The sequence below is a fragment of the Momordica charantia genome (assembly GCF_013281855.1).
Source record: "Momordica charantia cultivar OHB3-1 chromosome 8 unlocalized genomic scaffold, Mcharantia_2.0 BLBB01000008.1, whole genome shotgun sequence".
Lineage (NCBI taxonomy): Eukaryota > Viridiplantae > Streptophyta > Magnoliopsida > Cucurbitales > Cucurbitaceae > Momordica > Momordica charantia.
This window is the reverse complement of record NW_028275166.1, coordinates 32,831,521-32,856,505: the sequence shown is the minus strand read 5'-3', so window position 1 is coordinate 32,856,505 and position 24,985 is coordinate 32,831,521. Positions and strand designations below refer to the sequence as shown.

General features: G+C 33.9%; 2 protein-coding genes and 1 pseudogene across 8 annotated transcripts; 2 read left to right on the top strand and 1 right to left on the bottom strand.

Annotated features, from left to right (window-relative positions):
• The first annotated feature begins 5,074 nt into the window (after positions 1–5,074).
• LOC111012979 (putative calcium-transporting ATPase 13, plasma membrane-type pseudogene) lies at positions 5,075–8,587 on the top strand (annotated as a pseudogene). The gene is made up of 2 exons (XR_015793257.1): positions 5,075–8,365; positions 8,479–8,587. The product of XR_015793257.1 is annotated as a putative calcium-transporting ATPase 13, plasma membrane-type pseudogene (transcript).
• Positions 8,588–13,096: 4,509 nt separating this feature from the next.
• Positions 13,097–17,761, top strand: LOC111013031 (putative aldo-keto reductase 1). 6 transcript variants are annotated; one of them, XM_022287358.2, is made up of 9 exons: positions 13,157–13,244; positions 13,485–13,502; positions 13,916–13,991; positions 14,512–14,679; positions 14,887–15,087; positions 15,189–15,361; positions 15,750–15,846; positions 16,584–16,737; positions 17,370–17,761. In XM_022287358.2, the coding sequence occupies exons 3-9, from the start codon at positions 13,932–13,934 to the stop codon at positions 17,561–17,563; spliced, it is 1,047 nt and encodes a 348-aa protein (XP_022143050.1). In that variant the 5' UTR covers positions 13,157–13,244; positions 13,485–13,502; positions 13,916–13,931; the 3' UTR covers positions 17,564–17,761. The 6 variants fall into 6 exon arrangements, with proteins under 6 accessions (XP_087983414.1, XP_022143049.1, XP_022143047.1 ...); XM_022287357.2 differs by lacking the exon at positions 13,485–13,502 and having other exon boundaries at positions 13,099–13,244; XM_022287355.2 differs by lacking the exon at positions 13,485–13,502 and having other exon boundaries at positions 13,099–13,244; positions 13,866–13,991.
• LOC111013030 (acetyl transferase 1-like) lies at positions 17,682–21,320 on the bottom strand. The gene is made up of 2 exons (XM_022287352.2): positions 20,808–21,320; positions 17,682–18,847 (listed from the first exon to the last, which is right to left on the bottom strand). Exons 1-2 carry the CDS (start codon positions 21,219–21,221, stop codon positions 17,900–17,902), a joined length of 1,362 nt encoding a protein of 453 aa, XP_022143044.1. The 5' UTR covers positions 21,222–21,320; the 3' UTR covers positions 17,682–17,899.
• Positions 21,321–24,985: the final 3,665 nt, after the last annotated feature.

Sequence of the window (24,985 nt, the reverse complement as noted above, 5' to 3'; positions counted from 1 at the left end):
AATCAAAACAAGATTTAAATTTGTTTTTTAGATATCTTTAATTTCTCGATGAATAATACATAATCAAATGACTTGGAACACTTCTTGATAAGAAGCATTATTCGATTAGTTGCAACTACACCTACCTACTCTTAATTAGCCGTGACAACCACTTTCTAATTAATTAATGCTTTATTTGTTGATAAGAAAGAGAGAAAAAAAATTAAAAAAAAAATAGAGAGATGAGAGATTTTTTTTTTCCTAAAATAAATAATTATGAACCGATTTAGGAGATAAGTGTTGAACATGACCTATGTTTTCCAAATTATACTGATTATTTTTTTAAAAGTTTTTTACTTGACTTAGAATGTTTCTAATGGAAACATGACCTATGGCCCTATTCGTGTAGAATACAAAAATATATTTCTAGTCAATTAGAGTTAATATTAATAAATTAATAAATATATCATTATTGAAGAATAATAATAATAACAAAGTATTAAATATATATTCCAACAAAAAAAAGTATTAAATATATATGAGGTAGTATTATTGTTACGTTATGAATATATATATATTGCTTTCCATTAAGGAAACATACAAATATCTATTACAATAATAGAAACTTGTATCGTATTAAAATTTACATAAAATTATTTTTTATCTTTATTATTAAATATTTGCATAATATTTTACAAATTAAAATAAGTGTTAAGTTGCCTTGTTAACACTCAATATTACTATTAAAAGGTGTTAGAGATAGTTAAAAAGCGATTACAAAAATATTAAAATCGAGGAATCGCCGAGGAGATTCTTAAAAAAAAAAAAATAAACAAACAAAATTTAATGGTGTAAAATTTGGGACACCTTATCAGTTTTATTAAATATTCATGGTGAAGTAAAAAATTCAAAGTGCTCATCCTCGTCCATAGGAAAAGAATAAAAAGTTTAAGTTAAATTATATATTTTTAAAAATAGATATAAGCTTAAAATATAACTTATTAAACCAAAATTTTGTCTTAAAAGTTGAATAGGGCTGAGCAACGGTCGGTCGGGATCGGTTTTTGGCCGACCTCGTTGAAATCGACCAAGGCGCCAATCGACCGACCGATCGGTTCGATCGGTCGGTTTTTCGGTTTAACCGACTCTTTTTTTTTTCTTTTTTTTATAATACTGTATCCTTTTGCGGCAAGGAGGGCGATGGCGGAGGGCGACGGTGAAGGCGAAGCGGTGGGGGGGGGGAGGGGGGCGGTTCGACGAGGCTGATGGTGGAGGACGACGAGCGGCTGAGGCAACGAACGAGAGAGAAAGAATAGAGAATGAGGAGAGAGTCCGACGGCATGAGGGACTGAAAGAAAACAAAATAGAAATCGAAAGTGAAACCCTAAATTGACAAATAGGAATATTTGTTTTATTTTCTTTAGTAAATAAATAAAAAAAAACTTCTGCTATCATATTTTATTTTGAAACATGGGAGATAGGAAGGAGCGATTTTTTTATTTCATTTTCTTAAAAAGATAAATAATTGTCAAATTTTGAGTGATGGTGACATCGAAAAATTCATACTTAGTACACAAGATAAGATAAGTATTATCCTTAAAGTTGTATCTTTTAACCATTCTCTTTTTATTTGAACACGTGGAAAAGTTCAAACTCAAAATGAATATTTTAAATCAACTAGTATTTATCTATTCAACTGTCGTTATAAGACTACATAACTAATCTTTGAATAAACCGTGGTAAGATGATCATAAAGAGTACATTAACTAATTTTTTTAATAAACTGTGGCAAATTCGAAAGAGAAACAACATAATTTACATGCATTTAACATAAAATAAATATGTAGTTACAAATGTATAGCAGAGAGTTTAAATTTTAATAAAAAAAAATAGCATAATTCAAATAAATCTCAAATTTAAATATAATAGTAAAATACAATAATAAAGAAATGTCGCATTTAAAAGTCACTTATGTGACCGATACGTCAAACAAATTTTTTTTTCTCTTTTTTCATGCAAAAGACATCAAAAATAAGGATAATAGCATTATGAACTTCCCAACTTGCAATTAAGTTCCTTCCATTTACAGCCCTAGGATGAAAGTTCTTAGAAATTTCCTTATGTCCTTTTCACAATAAAAATAATTTTTCATTAATTTATTCATTAAATATTTAAAGAAAACCTCAATTAATTTCAAAACTCTAACCCCTAACTGAATTAACTATGATTTTAAATAATCTTTCCACGTAGATATCTACTCTCAAATTAAATGAACAAATTAGACAATATACCTACTCGATATAGATCAACCAGTTAAGATACCTCTACATGTTGTACTATATCTTAACAGTTAAGATATTTCCACATCGTGTAAGAGGTCATAGGTTTGAAATAGTCTTTTTTTTCTTTAAGAAATACTATTGGATTGGTTGTAACCCCGCCTTCTAGTTTCTAGTTAGATAGTTAGATTCTTGATTTGTTGACTAGAAAGATAAAAGAATGAAAAATAAGAGAGAAGAGAATTTTCTTTTCCAAAAATAAATAATTATGAAAATTTTGGTCAACAAAAAAATATTCTTGCTAGCACATTGGGAGGTAAATTGTTGGAGATGGGATTGTTCCAAATAAGGAGATAAGTTTTGAACTTATTCCTTGCATGTCCATGAATGAGGGAAATTTCTTAGAAATTTTCTTTCATCCTTTTCCCAATAAAAATAATTTTTTAAATGTAAATGGGTGGAATATTTATCTTAAATAGCAAGAATTTCAAGTTTACTTGACTTAGAAACATTGCAGTGGAAACAAGACCTATGGCTATCATGTAAGATACAAAAAAATATATTTCTAGTCAATTAGAGTCAATGCTAATAAAGTATTAAATATACCAAATAATAATAACAAAGTATTAAATATGTACGAGGAACAATGACATCATATAATGCTTCCCATCATGGAAACATAAAAATATATATTACAATAGTAGAAATTTGTATCCTTGTAAATATTTTTATTCTAGTTATTAAAATTGGCATAAAAGTACTTTTATCTTTATTATTAAATATTTGCATTATATTTAACAAAGTAAGTGTTAAATTCCTTTTAAAACTCAATTACTCAAAAGCGTTAAATCATTCTTGATTTTTAACCTATAAAAAAACGATTATAAAGAGTATTAAAATCGATCAAAGTCGTGCATATTTGGTACGTATCGCTAGCCTAACAAGTTTTAAAAAATATTTATGACCAAGTAAAAAATTCAAAGTATGAATATAAAGTTTGGTGTTCCATTACTATTTTGGTTTGAGTTAAATTATATATAGTTTTTATTTGATAATAGAGAGAATAAATAGAGATATATGAACTTAAAATATAACTTATTAAACCAAAATTTTGTTTTAAAAGTGACTATAAATTTTAACATTACTTTTATACAGTATTTAAAGTTGAATAATACTTACCTCGTGATTGATCAGTACTATCACCGTTGTGTTTTTACTTTTTAACACATATAGATGGAAATAGAAGAAGGAAAAGAGCGTAGATATTTATTTTCATTATTTTAAATATTAAATAGTTGTCAAATTTTGAATCGTGGTCAATATAAAGATTCTTGCTCAGTTGGAGATAAGTGTTAGGGATAAAACTTAGCTTCTAGCTAGTTATTTTTAACAAAAAAATATTATGTATTTTTACATTTCTCTTAGTTGTCATTCATATTATCTATTTTTGCATTTCTCTTAGTTGTCATACATTTAACAATTGTCGTGCATAGAAGGAAAAAAAAGACATTTAAAAGATACAAATGTTATTGGTCTGTTTTTTTTTTGTCGTAAAATGTTTCTTAACCACTTGAACTATACTCAAGTTGACGTTAAAACTCTAATTAATTTCGTCACTTATTTTAACGATAAAATTATTTCGAGCATTTTGACCTCAACAAATAGGATAAAAGATTGTTAAGTTCGAATCACGGCTCCAAAAGTCGAGATGGTGTATCTTATTCCAAATTCCAAATAAGGATATAGCATTTTGAACTAATTCTCTCAGAATTCAGTTCCTTCCTTTTACTATCTAGAATGAAAGTTCTTAGAAATTTCCTTTTATCCTTTTCACAACAAAATAATTTTCTTTTAACTTTATTCGTTACCTATTTAAAGAAAATCTCAATTGATTTCAGAACTCTAATGACTAACTTAATTACCTATGATTTTAAGTAGCCTTTCCACGTAGATATCTACTCATCAAATAATTAAATGAACAAAAATAAAATACCTATATTATTAAGTAGGTGTTAAGTAATTTATTGATAATCAACGTAAACTTATCTTAGCCGACATGTAAGAGACCGTAAGTTTGAATCTCCTGCCGAATGCAAAATTATTAAACAAATAAGAAAGTAATTTAGTGAAAAAAAATATAGTAAGAAAGTCAAATATAGCTTTTTTTTTTTCCTTAAAGCTCCGTAAATATGGAGTTGGAGATCAACCTTCAAAATTAAGAAAGGTAATAAATTCAAATCGACACCTAAAATAGTCTTTAAAAAATCAATGTCTAAAATAGTTTGTTAGTTTTTTGAGTTATGCAACAAGTGGGGTAGTAAGATTCAAAATAAGTTGGGTAGAAGGTAATCTACCCTTCAACTTTTTATTCGAGAAATATGTCTTAGCTATACTCAAATTGACCTAACTACTCTTATTTCGTCCTTTGTGAGGGAGGTTGACAAATTCAAACGGAAAGATCGATATTTTAAATTGACTAGTCTTTACTTACAAAACAGTCTAGAAATCATACTAAGTGATCCTTAAATAGTTTGAGATGAACAGAAACAATAGAAGTTTTAGCGAAGTTTCGACGAACTTACATATTAATTTTATAATAACAACCATATTTTACCCAAAATATTTGGTTTTAAAAAAATTACCATAAACAATCAAACATTCAATTAATTCTTAAACATGTAAAACGAACCCTAAAACAAAGAAACCGATTCAAGGAAGCTACAGTGAAGCTTACATATTAACTTCATAATAACAACCAAATTTGATTCAAAATATTTGATTTTAAAGAAAATTACCATAAACTATGAAACATTCCTTTTAATTGTAAAACCCTAAAACAGAAACCATTTCCAAAGCCCAAGGAAGCTTCACTGAAGCTTCGTTTGGCTTAATCTTTTTCCTTATAAGAGCAGATTAATGGTTTCTTCAATCCAATGCGTTTACAATATCGATTTCTCTTTGTTCTCCCTGTGTTTTCGTCATTTGTTCATCTTTGGTTGCATCAATGGCGTTGAGATACAGGAAAAATGATGAAATGGTGATCGTAAACCATGAGGAACGATCGTCTATGGCAAAAAATCACAAACGGCGGTGGAGGATGGCCTTCGCGGCGATTTGTTTCACCAGAGTTCTCATTTCTCTGTCGAAGAAAGTCGGCGGCCGGCGCAAGTCCGGCGGCCTCTTGCGCTCGCTCTCTTACGTTGCTGTTGATGTGCCACTGAACGATGGTGATAGCACGGATTGCGGCGAGCTGTCGTGCATGGCGGCGTTTTCCGACGTCGATCGGGAAGTTCTGAGCGAGATGGTGAGGGAGAAGGATTCTGATTGTTTGGATCGATTTGGAGGTGTTGAAGGATTGGCAGCTCTTCTGGAAACCAGTGCCAATGGCGGAATTAGTGCAACTGATGATGACCTAATTGCCAGAAGAAACGCTTTCGGAGCCAACACATATCCGAAGCTCCATGGCAGAAGCTTCCTCAGTTTCGTGATCGAAGCGTTCAAGGACACTACGATTATCATTCTCTTGATCTGTGCAGCGCTTTCTTTAGGATTTGGAATTAAGCAGCACGGTTGGGACGATGGATGGTACGACGGCGGCAGCATTGTGATCGCCATATTTCTGGTGGTGGTGGTTTCCGCTGTGAGCAACTTCAACCAGTCGAGACAGTTCGAGAAGCTTTCCGACGAGAGAGACGACATCAAAATTGATGTCGTGAGAGCCGGTCGACGAAAACCAGTTTCGATATTCGAGGTCGTGGTTGGAGATGTCGTGCGGTTGAAAATCGGCGATCAGGTTCCGGCCGACGGAGTGTTTCTCGAGGGGCATTCGCTGAAAGTCGACGAGTCGAGCATGAACGGAGAGAGCGAACACGTTGAAGTAAATCTAGGGACTAATCCGTTTCTGCTATCGGGAACAAAAGTGAGCGATGGATTTGGTGTGATGATGGTTACTTCTGTGGGAATGAACACGGCCTGGGGAGAGATGATGAGCTCAATAAGGGAGGAAGTTAATGAGCTTACTCCATTACAAGCGCGCTTGAACAAGATGACCGCCGTCGTTGGGAAGCTCGGGCTGACGGTCGCCGTGCTTGTTCTTCTTGTTCTATTGCTTCGCTACTTCACCGGGAGCACCAAGGAGTTCAATGGAAGCAAGACATCATTCAACAGCGTGATGAATGCGGTTCTCGGCATGGTTGCTGCTGCTGTTACGATCGTTGTGGTGGCGATTCCCGAAGGTTTGCCTCTTGCTGTTACTTTAACTTTAGCTTACTCCATGAAAAAGATGATGGCGGATAATGCAATGGTTAGAAAACTCTCCGCTTGTGAGACCATGGGCTCCGCTACAACAATTTGTACGGACAAAACAGGCACCCTCACTTTGAATGAGATGAAAGTGACTGAGTTCTGGATTGGGGCAGATGAAATAGACAGATATTCCTCTTCTACGATTGAAGCCAAAGTTGTTGAAGTTCTGCACCAAGCAATTGGACTGAACACAGCTGGTAGTGTTCAAAGACAGCCAACTTCTTCTTCATTGCTACCAGAAATATTCGGGAGTCCGACCGAGAAAGCGATACTATCTTGGGCGGTTTTTGACCTGGATTTGAACTTAGATGAACTGAAGAAGCATCATGAGATAATCCAAGTGGAGACTTTCAATTCAGAGAAAAAGAGGAGCGGGGTTTTGACGAGACAATACGGTGAGAGGCTTATACATACACACTGGAAGGGAGCGGCAGAGATGATATTAGCCATGTGTTCGTATTGTTACGAGAGACAAGGAACAGTTAGAGCCATCGATGATGAAGGAAGAAGGCGCCTTGTTGCTATAATCACAACCATGGCAGAGAAAAGTCTGCGATGCATAGCCTTTGCCCACAAGACGAATGGAGAAGATCAAAATCTAGAGACTCCTGCAAAACTCGACGAATCGGGATTGACATTACTGGGGATTGTGGGTTTGAAGGATCCTTGCAGGCCAGGAGTTAGAGCAGCGGTAGAATCATGTAGAGCTGCTGGAGTGAACATAAAAATGGTAACAGGTGATAATCTGCACACAGCAACAGCCATAGCAATTGAATGCGGTATACTTGATCTCAATGATGATTTGAGTAGTGAAGTTGTAGTAGAGGGCAAAGAATTTAGAAACTACACACCTGAGGAGAGATTGGAAAGGGTTGGTAGAATCCGAGTGATGGCTAGATCTTCCCCATTCGACAAACTTCTCATGGTACAGTGCTTGAAGAATCAGGGCCATGTGGTGGCAGTCACTGGTGATGGCACAAACGACGCCCCTGCTCTTCACGAGGCAGACATTGGCCTTTCCATGGGGATTCAAGGAACTGAAGTGGCAAAGGAGAGCTCGGACATAGTCATCTTGGACGATAACTTCACGTCAGTAGTGACCGTCTTGAAATGGGGAAGATGCGTTTACAACAACATTCAGAAGTTCATTCAATTTCAGCTAACCGTGAATGTTGCTGCACTTGTTGTCAACTTCATCGCTGCCGTCTCTTCCGGTAAAGTCCCCCTAACTGCAGTTCAGCTACTGTGGGTGAACCTCATAATGGACACAGTGGGAGCTTTAGCCTTAGCCACAGAGCGACCCACCAACGATCTCATGCTGAAAACGCCAGTCGGGAGATCCGAGCCATTGGTAACCAAAGTCATGTGGAGGAACCTCATTGCTCAGGCTGTGTATCAGGTGACAGTCCTGCTGGTTTTGGAATTCAAAGGAAGATCCATCTTCAATGTGAATGAAAGGGTAAAAAGCACGCTCATCTTCAACACTTTTGTTCTGTGCCAAATCTTCAATGAGTTCAATGCAAGGAAGCTGGAGAAGAAGAACATATTCGAAGGATTACACAGAAGCAAGCTCTTTTTGGCAATAATTGCAATAACCATTGCTTTTCAAGTGATAATGGTGGAGCTTCTGGGAAGGTTTGCCAATACTGAGAGGTTAAATTGGAGCCAGTGGGGATCATGCATTGGCATTGCTGCTTTGTCTTGGCCAATTGGATGGGTCTCCAAGTTAATACCAGTTTCTGCCATGGAATTTCCAAGGAGAAGAACTTCTGCACCATGAAAGCTTCAATCAACACAATCAGGTCCAGTTTAAAATGTCATTTCGTTCTCTCTTTGCTTTTATAGGTAGAAGAACTGACTAGAAATTAGCACTGTCTATAGTTAATGTAGCTTCTTTTTCCCCTTTTTTAAGCAGACTTGTTTAGCAACTCCAAAAGACGGTTTCCTTCAAACATGACTTGTTTACAGAAATTAAAGTTCATCTCCTTGATACTTGGCAAATCATATTGATTTTTCTTCATATTGCTGTGGCTGCTCCACTCCTTAGTTATCAATAACTTAAATATATAATTTTGTTTCAATTGTTTTTATCGTTTTTCAAACTGATCTCAGATTTTTTAGTAGTTCCAATTTCATTCTTCATGAAGTGATGATTTGACAAAGATTTTAATTTAATAAGTTGGATATGTACAATCATTAAATCGAGAACATACCAACCCCACACGTCCCAAAACTTACTCATAGTACATTTCAGAACATGGGCCCATTAAAATTTAAAAGTATGCCAACTCGGCCACCTCACTAGAATTTTTTATTTTTTTTAATTTCCTTCTTATTTCATAGCTAGAAAGAAACATTCTCCAATCCTATTTCCTTATTATTTATTTATTGCCACAATGTGAGCATCTTACGTTGTGTTGTTAGCACGATCTTTAGAACATTATTAAGAGAGTCGTTTGCAATTACCATCCCTTGGAGAATGTATGATTAGAAATAATTTGGGTTTTCAATATTTTTGCATATCATTCCATAGGAACTCTTGAACATGAAAGACTGAAGACTCCTGCAATCTAATCTATGGAAAAAGATTAAAGAATATAGTGCGTATTTTAACTCGCCAAGTGATTTTGAAAATTACATAATAATTAGGCAAATATACATGGTCACAAACTTTTTAACTCAAAAAATTTTTCCTTTCTTTTTTTAAAATGAGAAATCAAGCTTTCATTGAGAGAAATGAATGAAAGAATATACAATAGCATACAAAAGACCAATTCGACACAAGGATGCCCTCAGAAATTCCAAACCAAAAGAAAAATACCTAACTGATTATTAAAAAAAACCTTAAAAATCAATCCTATAGGGAAGTATAAGTCTAATATGCTCCTAGACATACTACTTAGATCTCTCAATCCCCTTAAAGGTTCTATTATTTCTCTCGAGCCAAATTCCCTCCAAAATAACAAAGTAACAAGCCTGCGACAAAAACCTGAGGAACAACAAAACCTCACGAAGTTTTTGCTCCTCACCTAGATAAATAAACCTTAACCATCCAAGATTTATATGTCAAGAACAAGAACAATAACAGATGTTATGCATATAAAATACTATAGCAATTTTCATACCTCAAATTTAATTACCAAAGGCAATAAAGCAATCTTTCCGAAAAGGAAAAAGAAACTTTGAGCGACATCCTGATCGAATCTAATAGCAGCATAATCTTAATTCGAGGAACCAGAAAAGTAAGAACATACCTCGAGATCTTTTGTTAGAGTGCAGCTTTTGTTTTATTCCTGATTCCTAAGAGAATGCTCTCATCTTTCCTTAGCTTCAGCCAAAAGAAAAACCCCCTAGAGAGACAGGAATATCTTAGCAGGGGAAGAGAAATCAAGTTCTATGTAATCCATTTGCACTTGGACAATTTTTCTTTTTCAACCACATTGATATAGTACAGTCAACATCATAAAAGATGCGAGAACTTTTCGTTCAGAAATTGAAAAGTTACCTCAAGTATCAAAGAGAATCATTTACTTTCTACCGAATATAGCTCAGTGGACAAGGCACGATTACTTTCTGCAAGGTTCAATCCCCACCTTCACAATTGTTGCATTAAAAGAGAGAATCATTTACCATCATCAACAATCATAGTCGAATATTGGCAGTGAATACTGTAAATAAATGATTCGCATCAAGGAACTAGTGGCCTAAATATTGAGTTATGAGAAAAGGAAAAAAAGAATAACCATTCTCAAATCTCCAAAAGTCATAAACAAAACAGGAAGAGACCCTCTGGGAAGCTATAATTTAGAAGGATACCATATCGAGCTTTTCTACCCAAAAGTTGTATTTATAGATCGAGGAAGAGTCAAACAATCACTTATACGTGTTACCCCTCAAATTGGAGAATTGATATTAGATCATTTCCCATTCATGAGAAGAAAAAGGAGTGCCTTTACTAACTCATTCATGAACAGGTTGACAATTGCTACTTGCTAGACAACCTTTTTTTCCTTAAAAAATAGAAAACTAAAAGCAAAATTGCTAAGGAACAAGACGTTGAGATAATAACGATCAATAACCATCAGAATCCTTCCGAATCCGAATGCAATAAAGTAAAACTTACCAACATAGATATGGTAAAGAAATTACCAAAACTGAATGATGAAAGCTTAAGATGCATAAGATTGGGCTTGATGCCTTTGTCATGAAAATTAATGTTACTAAGGATTTTGTTTCTTTGATATGTTCTGCAAAGTTACATAGCATTTTCTAGAGAAAACTTCGACATGGAATAATATAGACAAAAATATCACCTAAATTGACTAGATTCGAAATTTATTGCATCACTCAAAAGCTTTCATTTCAAGTATTCTTCTAGCTACTTAAAACCTACTCAACTTTGATCTCCTCATACTTATTATACTTCCTCAATTGATATTTTAAGAAATGTGAACAGAAATAAAAGAATACAGAAGAGCCCACCGCAAAAGTGGCCGAGCAAAAAACCTAAATTATAGCCAAACAACGGGAATAAAACCTAAAGGATAATTACAGAAGTCTGTAAAACTCGACCCATATGGGAGAATTTCGTAACACAAAACTCAAGACTTCTACGAAGAAGAGAACCCTACATAAAAGATGATAAAAAACAAGTCCATTTAAGCTCCTCTTCACCTCTTGCAATAGTTTTCCTCTCACTTAGATCTCCCACTTGTGAATTCCTAACATTGAACATATCATCTTTTCGCATTCCCAATAGCTTTTAAGTAAGTCCATTTAGCTACACAATTATGGGATATCGAGGTTGCTCACAAACCACGCTTAGATTGAGAAGTCCGAGTTTATGAATATTCATGTAACTTGTGTAACTTGTATATGTACTATAGATAAAGGTTTCATAAACCTAGATTGGTGTAGTCTAGATTATGCAACTCCGTAAAGAGTTAACAAACCCCATACCTAACGGATTAGAATAAATTTAATCTTTTACAGAGAACTTACAAAAAATGACATAAAGAATCCAAGCATAGATTATTGTCCATATACTAGGGTAACAAAGGTGATCTAAATTTCACAAACCCACAAAATTCAGGGCACAAACTCGGCGCCAATACCACTTCCCTCAAACCTAGCTTTCAGAACCATTGCCCTTGTGACAAAATTTCCCAGAAAATGGTGGGTTCAAGAACTGTGCACACATTTTATCACATTGAATGGAAATGAAATTAATGGGCGTGTGTTAATAGCTCCTATCCGTCACATTTTCTCGGGAAACAAACAGGTTTGATAATCAGAAAGCACAGAAATTTGATCAGGAAAAGGCAAGAGGGTGGATTCAAGACTGATTGATGGGGCCGCAGCAGATGAACAAATTACAAAATGCAGCTTCTTTTGTGATTCATAGATTATTAAAATGAAAAAGAAAAAAAATGGGGCCGATGGCTGACCTTTGTCGCGTTGTGATGGAGACACAGCCCTTCGGTTAAGCCATGGGATCCCTTTTCCCTTTGGCTGAGTACGGCGAACGAAACAGCGAATAAACAAATGGCTGGACCACCACCAATGGACCTTTTTGTTTTTTCCTACACGTGTCAGTTGATAACAGGTGACGACTACCAAAGTAAATAATAGCCATAAATTTACATTAAAAGATTTTCATTGGATATAAATTGTTAAGAGATTTTGAAAATGTGGACAAAAAGTAGTCATCTTCTAGAAACATATGGATTAGAATAAACAAAAATTTAAATCATAGAGACTTAAATAGATATTTTGAGAATATAGAAACTAAAATGAATTAAATTCGATAATACACGGACTAAAATAGTATTTTAACTCATAGTTGTGGTTTAAATGCACATAACTATCATGATTATTATCTGGGGTACTCCGAAAACTACAAGCGGTTGGAAGGAACAAGTTAAAATTTCAATAATCATGTATTAGGGTTATATTTGACAATCAAATGCTTGTTCGAGAAGCCTTCTTGATGCATTTAATTTTCGTTTAAAAAAAACACACACTTCTCCTAGAAAAATACTCTAGTAAATTGATCTAGTCAAATCAAGCCGACAAATATCTAAAACGTGAGTTTTGGATCACTTTTGATGAAACAAATTTCTTTTACTTTTTTTTTTTTTGTTAGATGTGAGTGTTGGGAGAGTATACATGCCTTGAGTAGTCTTTCAAAACAATCATCCTCCCTACCACACTTGGTTTTCAAATCTTGTACACGGGTTTGAATCTGTTCTCCCAAAGTTCTTCTATTTTTTTTCACGTGCTTTGATGGCATTAAGCTAATCCAGGGTAGTAAATTTTGAAAAATATTTTTAACAGGCTGAAAAACATTTTCACCCTTCCGAAAGTCATCATAAACTCACGTGTATATTAAACTTTAAAGGGAAGGTTTCTAGCAGCCAAACAGCTAACCAAACTACAAAAGTTATTAATCAGAGCAAAGTTCATTGGATAAGACTTTAATTATTGTTTCAATGTCTTAATCACACTAGTTTAACTATAGCAAAGAAAGGGAAAAAGAAAAAGAAAGTCTTTGCAAATTGCAAAACCCCTTTTTAATCATCCATTGTTGTTATTATGGGGAAAGCTGACAGGTTTCGAAAATGGATGAGTAATCAAGTGTCGAGAGGAAATTGGGAAAACAAACAAGGCCACCACCACCAGGTAAACCCTCATATCAATTTCCCCATTTCCATTTCAGATTTTTTCTCGGAGAAAAAACTGTTTTTGATTGGTCGAAACAATTTCCTTCACAATTCCTCCTCCTAAATCCTTGGGCTGAATTCCAGTTCTAGTGCAACAAGTGTCTAAAGTTTGTTAATCTTATCAATTGCTTGCTGTTTGCTTATTGGGGTCTTGAAAATCGTTGACAGAGTTCAGTAATTGAATCTTTTTTCCTTTCAGATTGGGTCAACTCTCTTGGTAGGTTCACTACGGGATAATTTATTGGAAATTTTGAAGGATTTATTATATAGAGTTGTATTGACGAAAACTTCGAGGAAATTGTCTGTTTTTATGTAGATTTGGTTATGGATTAGGTATTAAGTGATGTAAGGAATAGTCGAAAATATCGAAATGGAATCCTAAATTGGAGGAAAAGAAGGGGAAATACGTAATCAATGATGAAAAAGTCCACAAGAAACAAATATTTTATAAGTTTGAAGTGAAAGACTTGTGATGTAAGCGATGATGAATGTCATTTTTCCATTTCCCCCGTGATGTTTCCACTGCTACTATTCTCCAAGAAGCCTCTCTTGGTTCTTTGTGTTTATATATATATTTTAGGATTGGTTCAACAGACTACTAAAGGGATCCACTGATTTTCTGCTCATAAGATTGAGAGGGAGAGCAATGGCTGAGGGGCAGAGAGTTCAGATTCCCAGGGTGCCTCTTGGAAGTCAGGGACTTGAGGTAAAATGCATATGCCTCTTCTAAATCCCCCACCCTTCTTATTCTTGAAACTGGATTCGGTTCTCAGACAAAAACTAACTTCTAGCGGGAGAAACAAGATTTGGAAACTTGATTTAACTGAACTTTTGTTTTGAAAATCAGAAAATTATTTCTACAAACAACTTTTAGTAAACAGCATGTTCTCATTCATATTTTTCTCCCATAGTAAGCTTTAGAGTTTAGACTATTTTCTCCATTGCAAGTTCCCTCCTGCCACACTTCTCTATGTATCAGTAGGCGTTTGATTAATATGGTTTTAGACATATGCATACTTAGTAATTCCATTATGTGCTAGAGTACATAGAAATATTCATCCATAATGACGAAACATGGTCGGAGAGTCCTATAACGAAAAGCTAGAAAAGATTTGATTTGAGGCTCTCTTTTGATTATAGGAATCAAGAGTTAAAGAGAAATAAATTTTATAAGCTTAGGCACAGAGCTTTCCCAATTTATAATCTCATGTTTGGGTAATCTTCAGGTCTCAAAATTGGGATTTGGATGTATGGGCTTGACTGGAGTCTACAATTATTCTCTATCTGATGAAGATGGAATCTCAATAATAAAGGAAGCTTTCAATAGAGGAGTTACTTTTTTTGATACATCCGACATATATGGACCCCATTCAAATGAAATTCTGGTCGGAAAGGTACTCACCTCTGCTTTTGAAGCATAGAAAGCAGAATGCAGATTTTATTTTGAGTTTGAGTATGATTTTTCACCCAATATAAGCACATAATAAACTGGTCTTTCTTCAAAGTTAATTTTATTTTGAATTCTCCTGTAGTGAAGTGCCTCTAGAAGTACTTCTCATCTACCTGTCTTTACATTGTTTTCACTACTTTTCCCCTTCCAGGCCGTGAAACAGTTACCAAGAGAAAAAGTTCAGATTGCCACAAAGTTTGGAATTACAAGGATTGGAAGTTCTATGACAGTGAATGGAACCCCAGAGTATGTGCGGTCATGTTGTGAGGCTAGCCTGAAACGCCTTGACATAGACTACATCGACCTGTATTATCAACATCGTATCGATACCGCTACACCTATAGAAGAAACTGTAAATAACCCTTACTCATTTCCCCACTCTGTTGTCATTATACTAATTTTTTTGTTCCTTCTTGTATTAGTGGTAACAAATACTATGTTCTTCACTTGTAGATGAGTGAACTGAAAAAACTAGTGCAAGAGGGAAAGATCAAATATATAGGTTTATCTGAGGCCAGTCCAGACACGATAAAGAGGGCGCATGCTGTTCATCCGGTTACCGCTCTACAGATGGAGTGGTCCCTCTGGACACGTGACATCGAGGAGGAGATTATTCCTCTTTGTAGGTATGATTTAATATTTTAACCTGAAATCTCCTGACCTCTATTGTTTATAAGATTGAAACTAGCAACGAGTTGGTGGAATTGACTTCCTCTTTGTATAGGCATGGAGCTTAGTTAAGTAGAACCGGGGTCATGCTACGTGCTCAACGCATACTATATTTCAACCGTATTGGCATTGGTAGTTAGGACCAGTGATTTTCTCCCTAGTCGTTAATATAGTTGCAATAAGTTTGCTTAGACTTTCTATTGAGTTGCTAAAAAGAATATATATAATTAACTACATAGTTCAGGAGAGAGAATCAATCATGACCTTACCGTATTGGTTAGTTTATAGGACGTAATTCTTCAATTGAAGTTCAAGTTCCTAACAGACTTCTTGTCCTTTTTGCAGAGAACTAGGCATAGGTATAGTTCCTTACAGCCCTCTTGGTCGAGGCTTTTTTGCTGGTAAAGCAGTTGTGGAAAGTTTGCCTGCTGGTAGCTTCTTGGTATCTATTTTTTCTCTCTCCTTTTTCAGTTAAGTTAATATGCTTTGGATGAAACTTCTTCAAGACAATAGTAAGATCAATCTGAAGTAAATATCAAATGCTAGTACTTGTTGAGAAGTCAGTAGGAAGTTTCAAGAGAATATAAATATATTGCTAATGAGTTTCTTCAAAGGAAAGGAAATGTAATCAAGCTCGTCCATGTTAATGCTCAAGAACACATACCCAGTGTGTACTGCACTCAACCATTTCGATGTTCTATTATCTACTTTTTTCTTTAAATAAAATTTGCCTTTTGTGAGAAATGATAATGATCCCAATTTAAATTCTAAAACAAGTCTAATTATCCATCATGGGTTGCCCCAATGGTCAATGAGGGGCTGAGAGCCAACAAAAAGATAAAGAGCTTAGAGAAAATGGGTTCAAACTATCGCGACCACCTACTCAAGATTTAATAACCTATGAATTTTCTTAACAATAAAATATAGTTAGGTCAAGCAGCTGTTTGGTAAGTTTAGTCTAAGGTGAGAAAATCTGCCCCAAGAAAAGAAAAGTTATTTAATATCACCTCTCTTCTTTGCTTTTCTACGTAGGGAAACTGACATGTCCTGCCTGATAGAGTTGTTGTTTGTTGTTTAAAAAAGCAGTTCAAATTTGGCTTTTGAGAGATATGTTGATTCTTGTTGGTTTCATTGTAAAGATATGTCGTGAAACTCGTGCCTAATTTCTTCTTTTCTTAGGCCACGCATCCCCGGTTCGTCGAAGAAAACTTGGACAAGAACAAGCACATTTACACACGAATAGAGAAGCTTGCTGAAAAGCACCAATGCTCTCCTGCTCAGCTTTCTCTTGCATGGGTTCTCCAGCAAGGAGATGATGTTGTTCCTATCCCAGGTGACCCTTCCTCTCGCACTTGTTCATTATAAATTTACCCTCTGAACTTTGATGGTTATACCTTATTTAGACTTTAAAATTTAAAAAGTTCTAATGTAATTTTGAATTATGGCACTTGGTAGTCCATGTTGTGAACGCATTAAATGGCATGTGTTTTGGACAATGTTGGCTGATTTAGCATGACATAGTAGACCAATGATAGAAGAAAGCTGATAGCTTGGCAAAATAGAGCAGTATAGTTTACAATGGATTTGATATCCTGTTTAAAAGTGTTATTGCTCATGCCACTTTATTTGTCGAGCTGGCTATTTCCTTAGGCCATCTATGTGACACATTATTCCAAATCGAATCATATTTGTCTAATAAGCATGTCACATCATCATTTAGTTAACCATGGTAACAACATAAATTACATAGAATCACTACTCAAAGTTCATGGACATAATTAAAACTTCTTACGTTTATGGGTAAAATAGACACAACCATCAAAGTTGAGTTCATGTGAGAACAAAGATGAAGACTTTTTCATAAACCTTTTACATTTGATCTATCTTCTACCTGCTGCATTTATATATTCCAAGACGCTAAAACATCATACGATTTCATTGCTTTGTTCATTTCTTCGTCAATAGGCACAACCAAGATAAAGAATTTGGATCAGAACATCGGTTCCTTGACGGTGAAGCTAACCAAAGACGACCTAAACGAAATTTTGGAGGCCGTACCTGCAAGTGAGGTAGCTGGAGATAGAACTTATCATAGCATGACTCATGCAACATGGAAATATGCTAACACACCTCCAAAAGTGAACGACATCTCAACCTAAGACATACAAAGGTTTGCATATACCTTGTGCCCAATTTTATAAGCTTTGGACAATAGAAAGACTACAACTTATTTTGCAATCATTTTTGATAAATGTATGAAGAGTTCTACGAATGATGTTGTTGACAATTACGAACACTGATCATGTATTTGCATCATTAATGAAAAACCTCTATCCTAAATATCTCATTAATTTCAATACATTCCAGCTCTTGACCCATAACGCGAACTAAGTTGTTTAAGAACCGAACCGAGGTACATAAATACGAATTTAGACAAAGATAAATATTAATCTACTTTATAAAGTACAAGAAAAGCAAGTAGCATAAGTAGGTTGTTAAGCCTGGCTTCCACCAAGGAGCATTGTTGGGTTCAAGCTCAATATGGCTTCATCCTCACAAAGCTCAGCCATCTCCCTCTCTGGCAGCATCACCATCACATTCCTTGCTTGCCCTCCTTCATTTGAAGGCATGACCATCATCAATCCCTCTCCTTCAGCATTCCCAACATTACAGGACACATGAACTGGTTTTGCATCCCTCACAAACTTTGTTGCATACATCCACGGCTCGTTTCCGTTCACCATGTGTTCCATGCTGACGCAGGTTAACTCTGGGCCATACATCTGGAAAGGCGGTGCGTACTTCCCGCCCTTTTCCTTTCGTGACTCGAGCCAGTCCATAGTGGACCAAATCTGCCCCTCCTCCTCGGCGAGCCTCTGCACATGGCAGTGTAGTAAACCCGCGACGTGTCCCAACTCGTATCGCTCCATTTCTTCGGGTTTTATTGAAAGTTGTGAGAAGTGTAGAGCATTGCCAAAGTAGTACCTTTGTGAAAGTGGAGATTCGAACAACTTCCTGAAGTCAGTGCAGATTGAGAGTGAACAATTTTGATCGTTTTTCAGACCCTTTATGTGCAGGACCCGCTTCCAGAAGAGTGCAGCAAGCAAATCAAATGGGGTGGCATCAGGACAGTGGCCTTCTATTTCTGATAAGCATTGGCTTATGGTTGAGTTGGAGAATTTGAAGGTAACTGAGGCCATTTTGACATGACAAGGGGTGGCTTTGGACTTGTTGTCATAGTAACAACTAGTTGATTTTGTAGGGACTTCTTTGTCGTCCCCGGAGGACGGGAAGGTTGGGCGGGTGAGTAGCGGTGGCAAAACGCCTTCTCCTCGGTGAGTATCTGCCCATGCTTTCAAGAGGAGAGTTGCAGAAGTTGGGTCTGCATTCAGGTGAGTGAAGCTCACTCCAATGGCCACACCTCCTCCTTCAAATGCATTTATCTGTACCAATCTCTAAAGCTTTTAGTCTCAATATAAGTTTTAATGTCATCTGACAATGTTTCAAAAAATTCAATCAAATTCCTACTTAATAACTTTGTTTTAAATTGAATAACAAAAGTATTGAGAATTGGGTCGATAAAGTCAACTGAGTTTTAAATTGAATTAAATAATATATTTTAAATCTATTAAGTATTATCCATGCCATTTCCCAATTTCAGTAAGAGACAAAAATTCAAATTTTTTATCTATATGGTGTGGATAGTTTCTTTTCTTTTTTGGTAGAATTTAGATTAACATGACAAAAATTATATAAATTAACTATTTAAAGCTAAATTTTTTTTTAATTTAAACATTACCTCCTTAATTTGGTGGTAAGGATTCGAAATCTGACAACCCATAAGTCATAATTAGAAAGAATAGATTTCTAATCGTCAAAATTATACTTATATTGGTAAAAGAAGTTGTAAGGATAAAATAGTACGTAACAAAAGGTTATAGATTCAAATCCTATCTCATATTCTTAAAAAAAATGTCGATGTATATACATTAATTTGAATAATAACAATAACAAAAGGATCTAAAGTTCAATAAATATATAAAGCACCATAACATGTAGGGTATACTCAACCATATCCGTCCTAGTTGAGTTATTGTGGACCTAAGGCACAAGTGAGATTTTTCTATTTTTATTTCATTTATTTATTTTGGAAAATGTACATAAAGATTCATAAAGTACACTTGCCTTGATATTATTTTTAAATTTTTTATATCATGAGTGTTTTATTTAATTGAATTAAATTTTTACTCTAAAATAAATTTCGTGTTAAATTGTAATTTTTGTATATATGTAATGGGGTTTGTGAAAAATAAAGTTAGATAAAATATAGTTTAAATAGTTAGACATTACTTTCAACTTTTGAGTATAATCCAAATGGTCAAAGCACCTGTATAGTTAAATATTACAAGGTTATAACGGGTAAGTTTTGTAATCTAATATTGTTTAAAAAAACACAAAAAAAGAAAAGAAAGAAAGACTAGTGATTCAAAAAGGGAGCAAAAATAACTTCTAAAAGGTAATTATCCAAACATTTCTATATTGAATCTTTACTTAAGAAATAGAAAATGACCCTTTAAACAAAACAAACAACTTCATAAATTTTAAAAGTATGTTTTACTAATTTTTTTTTAAATAGAAGACAATTAAAGAGACATTATGATTTTTATTAAAATAATAATAAATAGGTAGCTATTTGGATATTTCTATTATTTTTAGTTCTAATAAGTAAAAACTATGTGAGAAGTTATTTTTGTTTCTTTTTATTTCTCTTTATGTTCCTTCCCACAACTAGTATTGGAAGTTGTTGTCGATTCAAAACAAGTGTTAGAAGTTATTGTAATTGCACCAATAAATTTTATACATCAATAAATAACTTAAAAAGGAAAAAGTTTTTTTTGTCAAGAAAGGAAAAATTTTCAAAAACATAAATTTACTTTTGAGTGCAACTTCCAATGACCCATATATTTAGAAAAAAAATACAAAAAATAAACAAAAAAAAACTAAATTAAACCCCATTTGTTAAATTGAATTAATCAAATTTATAGACTAAATTAAAAATCTAAAAAGTATTTTAAAAGTAAAAATCAAGCTTAAATCTCATTTCGGCCACACACATTCAACTTTTGATTTTTGTTATTTTAAATTCTGTAATTTTAACTTTAATTCATCTTAATTTATATATATTTATTTATTTATTTAGAACATTGGTTGAGATCTTTATTCTTTCTTTAAAAAAGGACCATTTTGCAAACATTCTATACACAACAAAAATTCCTTTTTAACACAATATCCTAAAAAATTGTTGAGTGTAATATTTAGATTTTAAAGATTTAGTAACCAGAATAGAATTTAAATCGAAATTAAAAAAATAAAAAAAAAAGTTTTTTATTTTATTTTTATTACCTGAATACGGAAATGCGACCATATATAGGGATCCTCCGGCATGTCCTCGAGCGCCGCCAGATCTGCTTCCTCGGCCGCGTCGGCAGATCTCAGCCATTCGTCGAGGGTGGCCCCCACCTTCGTCATCGTGACCCGCACGCCGGCGTCGTTTTCCCTCACCGCCCAGTTCCCCTCCGGCGACCGGCTCATCCGACCCGTCACCGTCGGGTACAGCGTCAGGACCTCCGACAGCGACTCCCTCATCGGGTCCAATATGAACGACCCGAACGGATTCTCGCCGTAGTAGAACACCACGGCGCCGCTGTGCGTCCCCATCGCGTGATCCGCCGCCGTCAGCGGGTACACCCGACCCGACCCGCTCGGATTGCTCGACACCGCCGTCAGCTTCGTGATCGGCGTCACGCGGCTCGACATTGTCGCCGGAGAGAATGGAAGAGACAAATTTGAGAGAGAGAGAGACGGTGGCGGAGAGAGTGGAAGAGGGAGAGGGCGTATTTATGCCGGAGGAGAGGGGGGTGGCGGTTGGAGGAGTGGCTGGGGATGGGTTGGTTAGGGCTCTTAATTATTTTGGACTTTTATGTCTCTTCCTTTGCATTATGACAAGTCACAACCTGCCGCGAGTCGGACTTTGACATGTGGCACTTGCGTCGGACCCTCGTTTTCGACTGTAGTAATAAATGTCTTGTCTACTGAGAATTAGAGTCGAATTCATGTAACGCCAAAATTATAGTTTTTATCGAAATGTTAATGAAATTATTGATTTAATTTCTATTGTTTTGAGGAAATTTATAGAATGATTAATGTTACAATATTTAAGAATGAATTGGAGTCGAGCAGTATTAAAAAATTACTTATTGAGAAAAGCTATAGCGTGAACAAATGAGTATGCTGTATATATATCTTTTTTTCTTTCTTTTTTTTTTGAAAAATGAGCATTAACACAATTTGTTCCATCATCAATGGATATTTAGAGGGATTTGAATTCGTGACTCTTATCAGAGACAGCTGCCAATTACCACTCAGCTAAGCTCTTGACAAAAATCTTAAAGTTTTGTTGATGCAAATATTGATATAGATAAATATTCAGGGAAAACATTATGAAAATTAAAAATTTTATAAAATTTATTTCAATTAATAAAGGGGTGACTTATAAATCTTATTGTTTTTGTATTTATATTGAATAATCTTTTCTATATATTTCACAGTATATCAAAATAAATATGATTGGGAATATTTCAACATGATGTATTATTTACGACTTTGAGTTAATTTTAACAAAATATGTTTTCTAAAATAATAATAATAATAATAATTAACAGAACATGTACATGGGACACCTGTGGAATAACTATGTACCAATAATATTAAAGTTAGGTTGAAATTTAATAGAAGGCACAAATTTTAGATTTTGCAAACCACATTTTAAAAACAAAATGTTATAATTGACAAAATAAAAAAAATAAAAAATAAACCACTTTATTTATTGTTTTTTTCCTTTTCTTTTTAATGTTCAATTTTTTTATTTCTATTTAAAAAAGACATATATAGAAATATATTTGATAGTTATTAGTTTTTATTTGTTCTCGAAAGGATAAATACTTTTAGCAATAATTTCTTGCTTTGTATTCTCTAAAATTTTAAAAATCATTATCCATAGAAAAATATTCAAAATTACTATAAAACAATATTTTTGTCACAGTTATTGAAGAATTTGAAATATAAAACAGCAGACAAGAAATTTAATTCTGAACCAATTTAGTTTGTTGAATTTTGCAATTATTTAAAAAGTGAGCCAAATTACTCTTTTTTTTATTTTCTTTTTTAATTTTTTTATCAATAGTGAACCGAATTACTCTTCTATTATTATTATTATTATTATTATTATTATTATTATTATTATTATTATTATTATGGCATCATGAATGTAATATACTTTAAAAATGCATGGAGTCATTTTCTTCCTAAATAAAATTGGACCAATAACTTTTTAGTATTTAAGTTAGAACCTAACTAAAAAGTATAGAAATTAAATAACACTATTTTGGTGGTGTGACCATCATTGAAAAAACGACACAGTTATTATTTTTTTCTATGACATTCAATAAGAAATGAATGTTAACCGATCAATACTTAAATATGGTTCAAAATTAAATTAAAAATAGTCAAATGCACATACACACTATCACACACATTTAGTATATAACAAAAGATAATATTAAATTATACTATACAAATCCAACTTGCGAGCCAAATGTCATCGTTTCAAGTATTAATTTATTGTCAAATTTTTATCCAATTGAAAAATTAACCAACCTCCTTATTTTCAATAAGTTATTACTATTAAAATATATTACAGCTACTAAAATTTAATTTTAAACCAAAAATGGGCTAATTTGGTATGTGATTGCTCATATAGTTAGGGGCTCAGTCTAAGGACGGCCGTATTGCTGTTGGTAAGGATATGGAGTCTATCACATATTTAGAAGTTTCATACTCGAATTTTCAAGTGAGCTAAACACTAAAAATCTTTGTTGATCTCCTAATTAAGTTCGAGCCATGGGTTGAGGGTAGGTACCCCGATTATAGAGAAGTAAGCTAATAAAGTTAAATATGTTCTATTAGGTAATTGACCTTTGTTTTATGAGTTTTTTGTGATATACTTTTCCTTAGATATAACTTATTAGTTTAAAGTTTCATTCCGCATCAAGTTCCATTTCTTTGTAATGGAACATTGAACACTTTTAGCCTTTAAATTCAACCTACCCAAAAGGGCAACCAATCAAATAAAATCAATCTCTTTTAGATTGGTTGGATTTAATACGTTGTTTTCGCCCTAAAAAGTTGTTCGTTTCTTAAGGAAAAAAAGATGACTTAAAAGATTTAAATTCAGTTACATGATTAAGGAATGACAATATTACACTAGTAGAAAAGTGGTCTTCCATGACAGTTGTGAACAGTAAAAAGTTTGGGGGGAAAAAAAAATTGTCAGGGGACGCATTTTTGGCAGGAAATACATAAAGAATCTTTAAATAATATTTCAGTTTCTTGTTTATTATTTTCTATTTTTTAATAAAAGAAAGTATAATTGAATTTGGTGATTATTTTTTCTTCTTTATAAGTGAAGAATGATAAAATAATATTTTTATTTATGTTTTAGAAAAAGAAATGAAATGATAGACTTGATTTTGTTGTTTTAAAAAATTTTATACAATTTTAGGAACGTTTCTAAAAATCAAGAAACATAAATAGTTGTGTAAACTATCTAGATTTCTCGATAAAAATAAAATAAAAAACACCAATATAGTTTTTTCCTTTAAGATCAAATGTTCAAATCCTCACATCCTCACATTTAATTTGTTTGTACTAAAAAAAGGTTATCTTGTATTATAATTTAGCAAAATCATTCTCATTTTATTTTTTTAATAAGATGTGGAAGTAATATTGAGTTATATTCATATTAACAATTATTACATGTTTGAGCAACGAAACGAACCTCTCCACACTCCACAATAATAATGTAATATATTTGTCTACATGCCATCATAACTTCGTTTTTTGTTTCACTAAAAAAAACTTACATAGCATAATAATTTTCTATTTAATTATCTAGCCGATGTAAGACTTCGACGACATTCCTAACAATTCTGTCCTCGAACAAAAGACCACTCAATCTTCTCTCATCTCCATGTACACGATATTCAAAATAAAAATTTATCGACATGTACAGATATATCAAATGACATCTCGACATGTGTTTCGAAATACAATTCTCCATCTTCCTCCCCTCCCTGCCAGAAAAAAAAAGTTGAGTTAAATTCTCTCATTAACGAAAGAAGGAAAAAAAATAATAAATGTTTGAAAATTGAAAGAAGATAAGTGGCGCAACTACCTACCGCCGCATTCAAAATTGGCGGGCCGCCCTCATTAACTAACAACGGCAAACGTCTTAACTGTCGCGTCTCTCCACCAAAATTTTTCTTATCAACAAGAAAATGAAATATATATTTTTTAATCTCAACTCACTTGGACTAATTTCACTAGATTTGGATCCATTAGGACTGATGGTGCTCGAACCCGCAGCTTCCGTCTTGACAGGTAGATTTGGATCCAATTGAACTACAATTTCAGAGAAATAAAATGTCCAACATATGTTGTCGATTTAATTTCCTACAAACCCT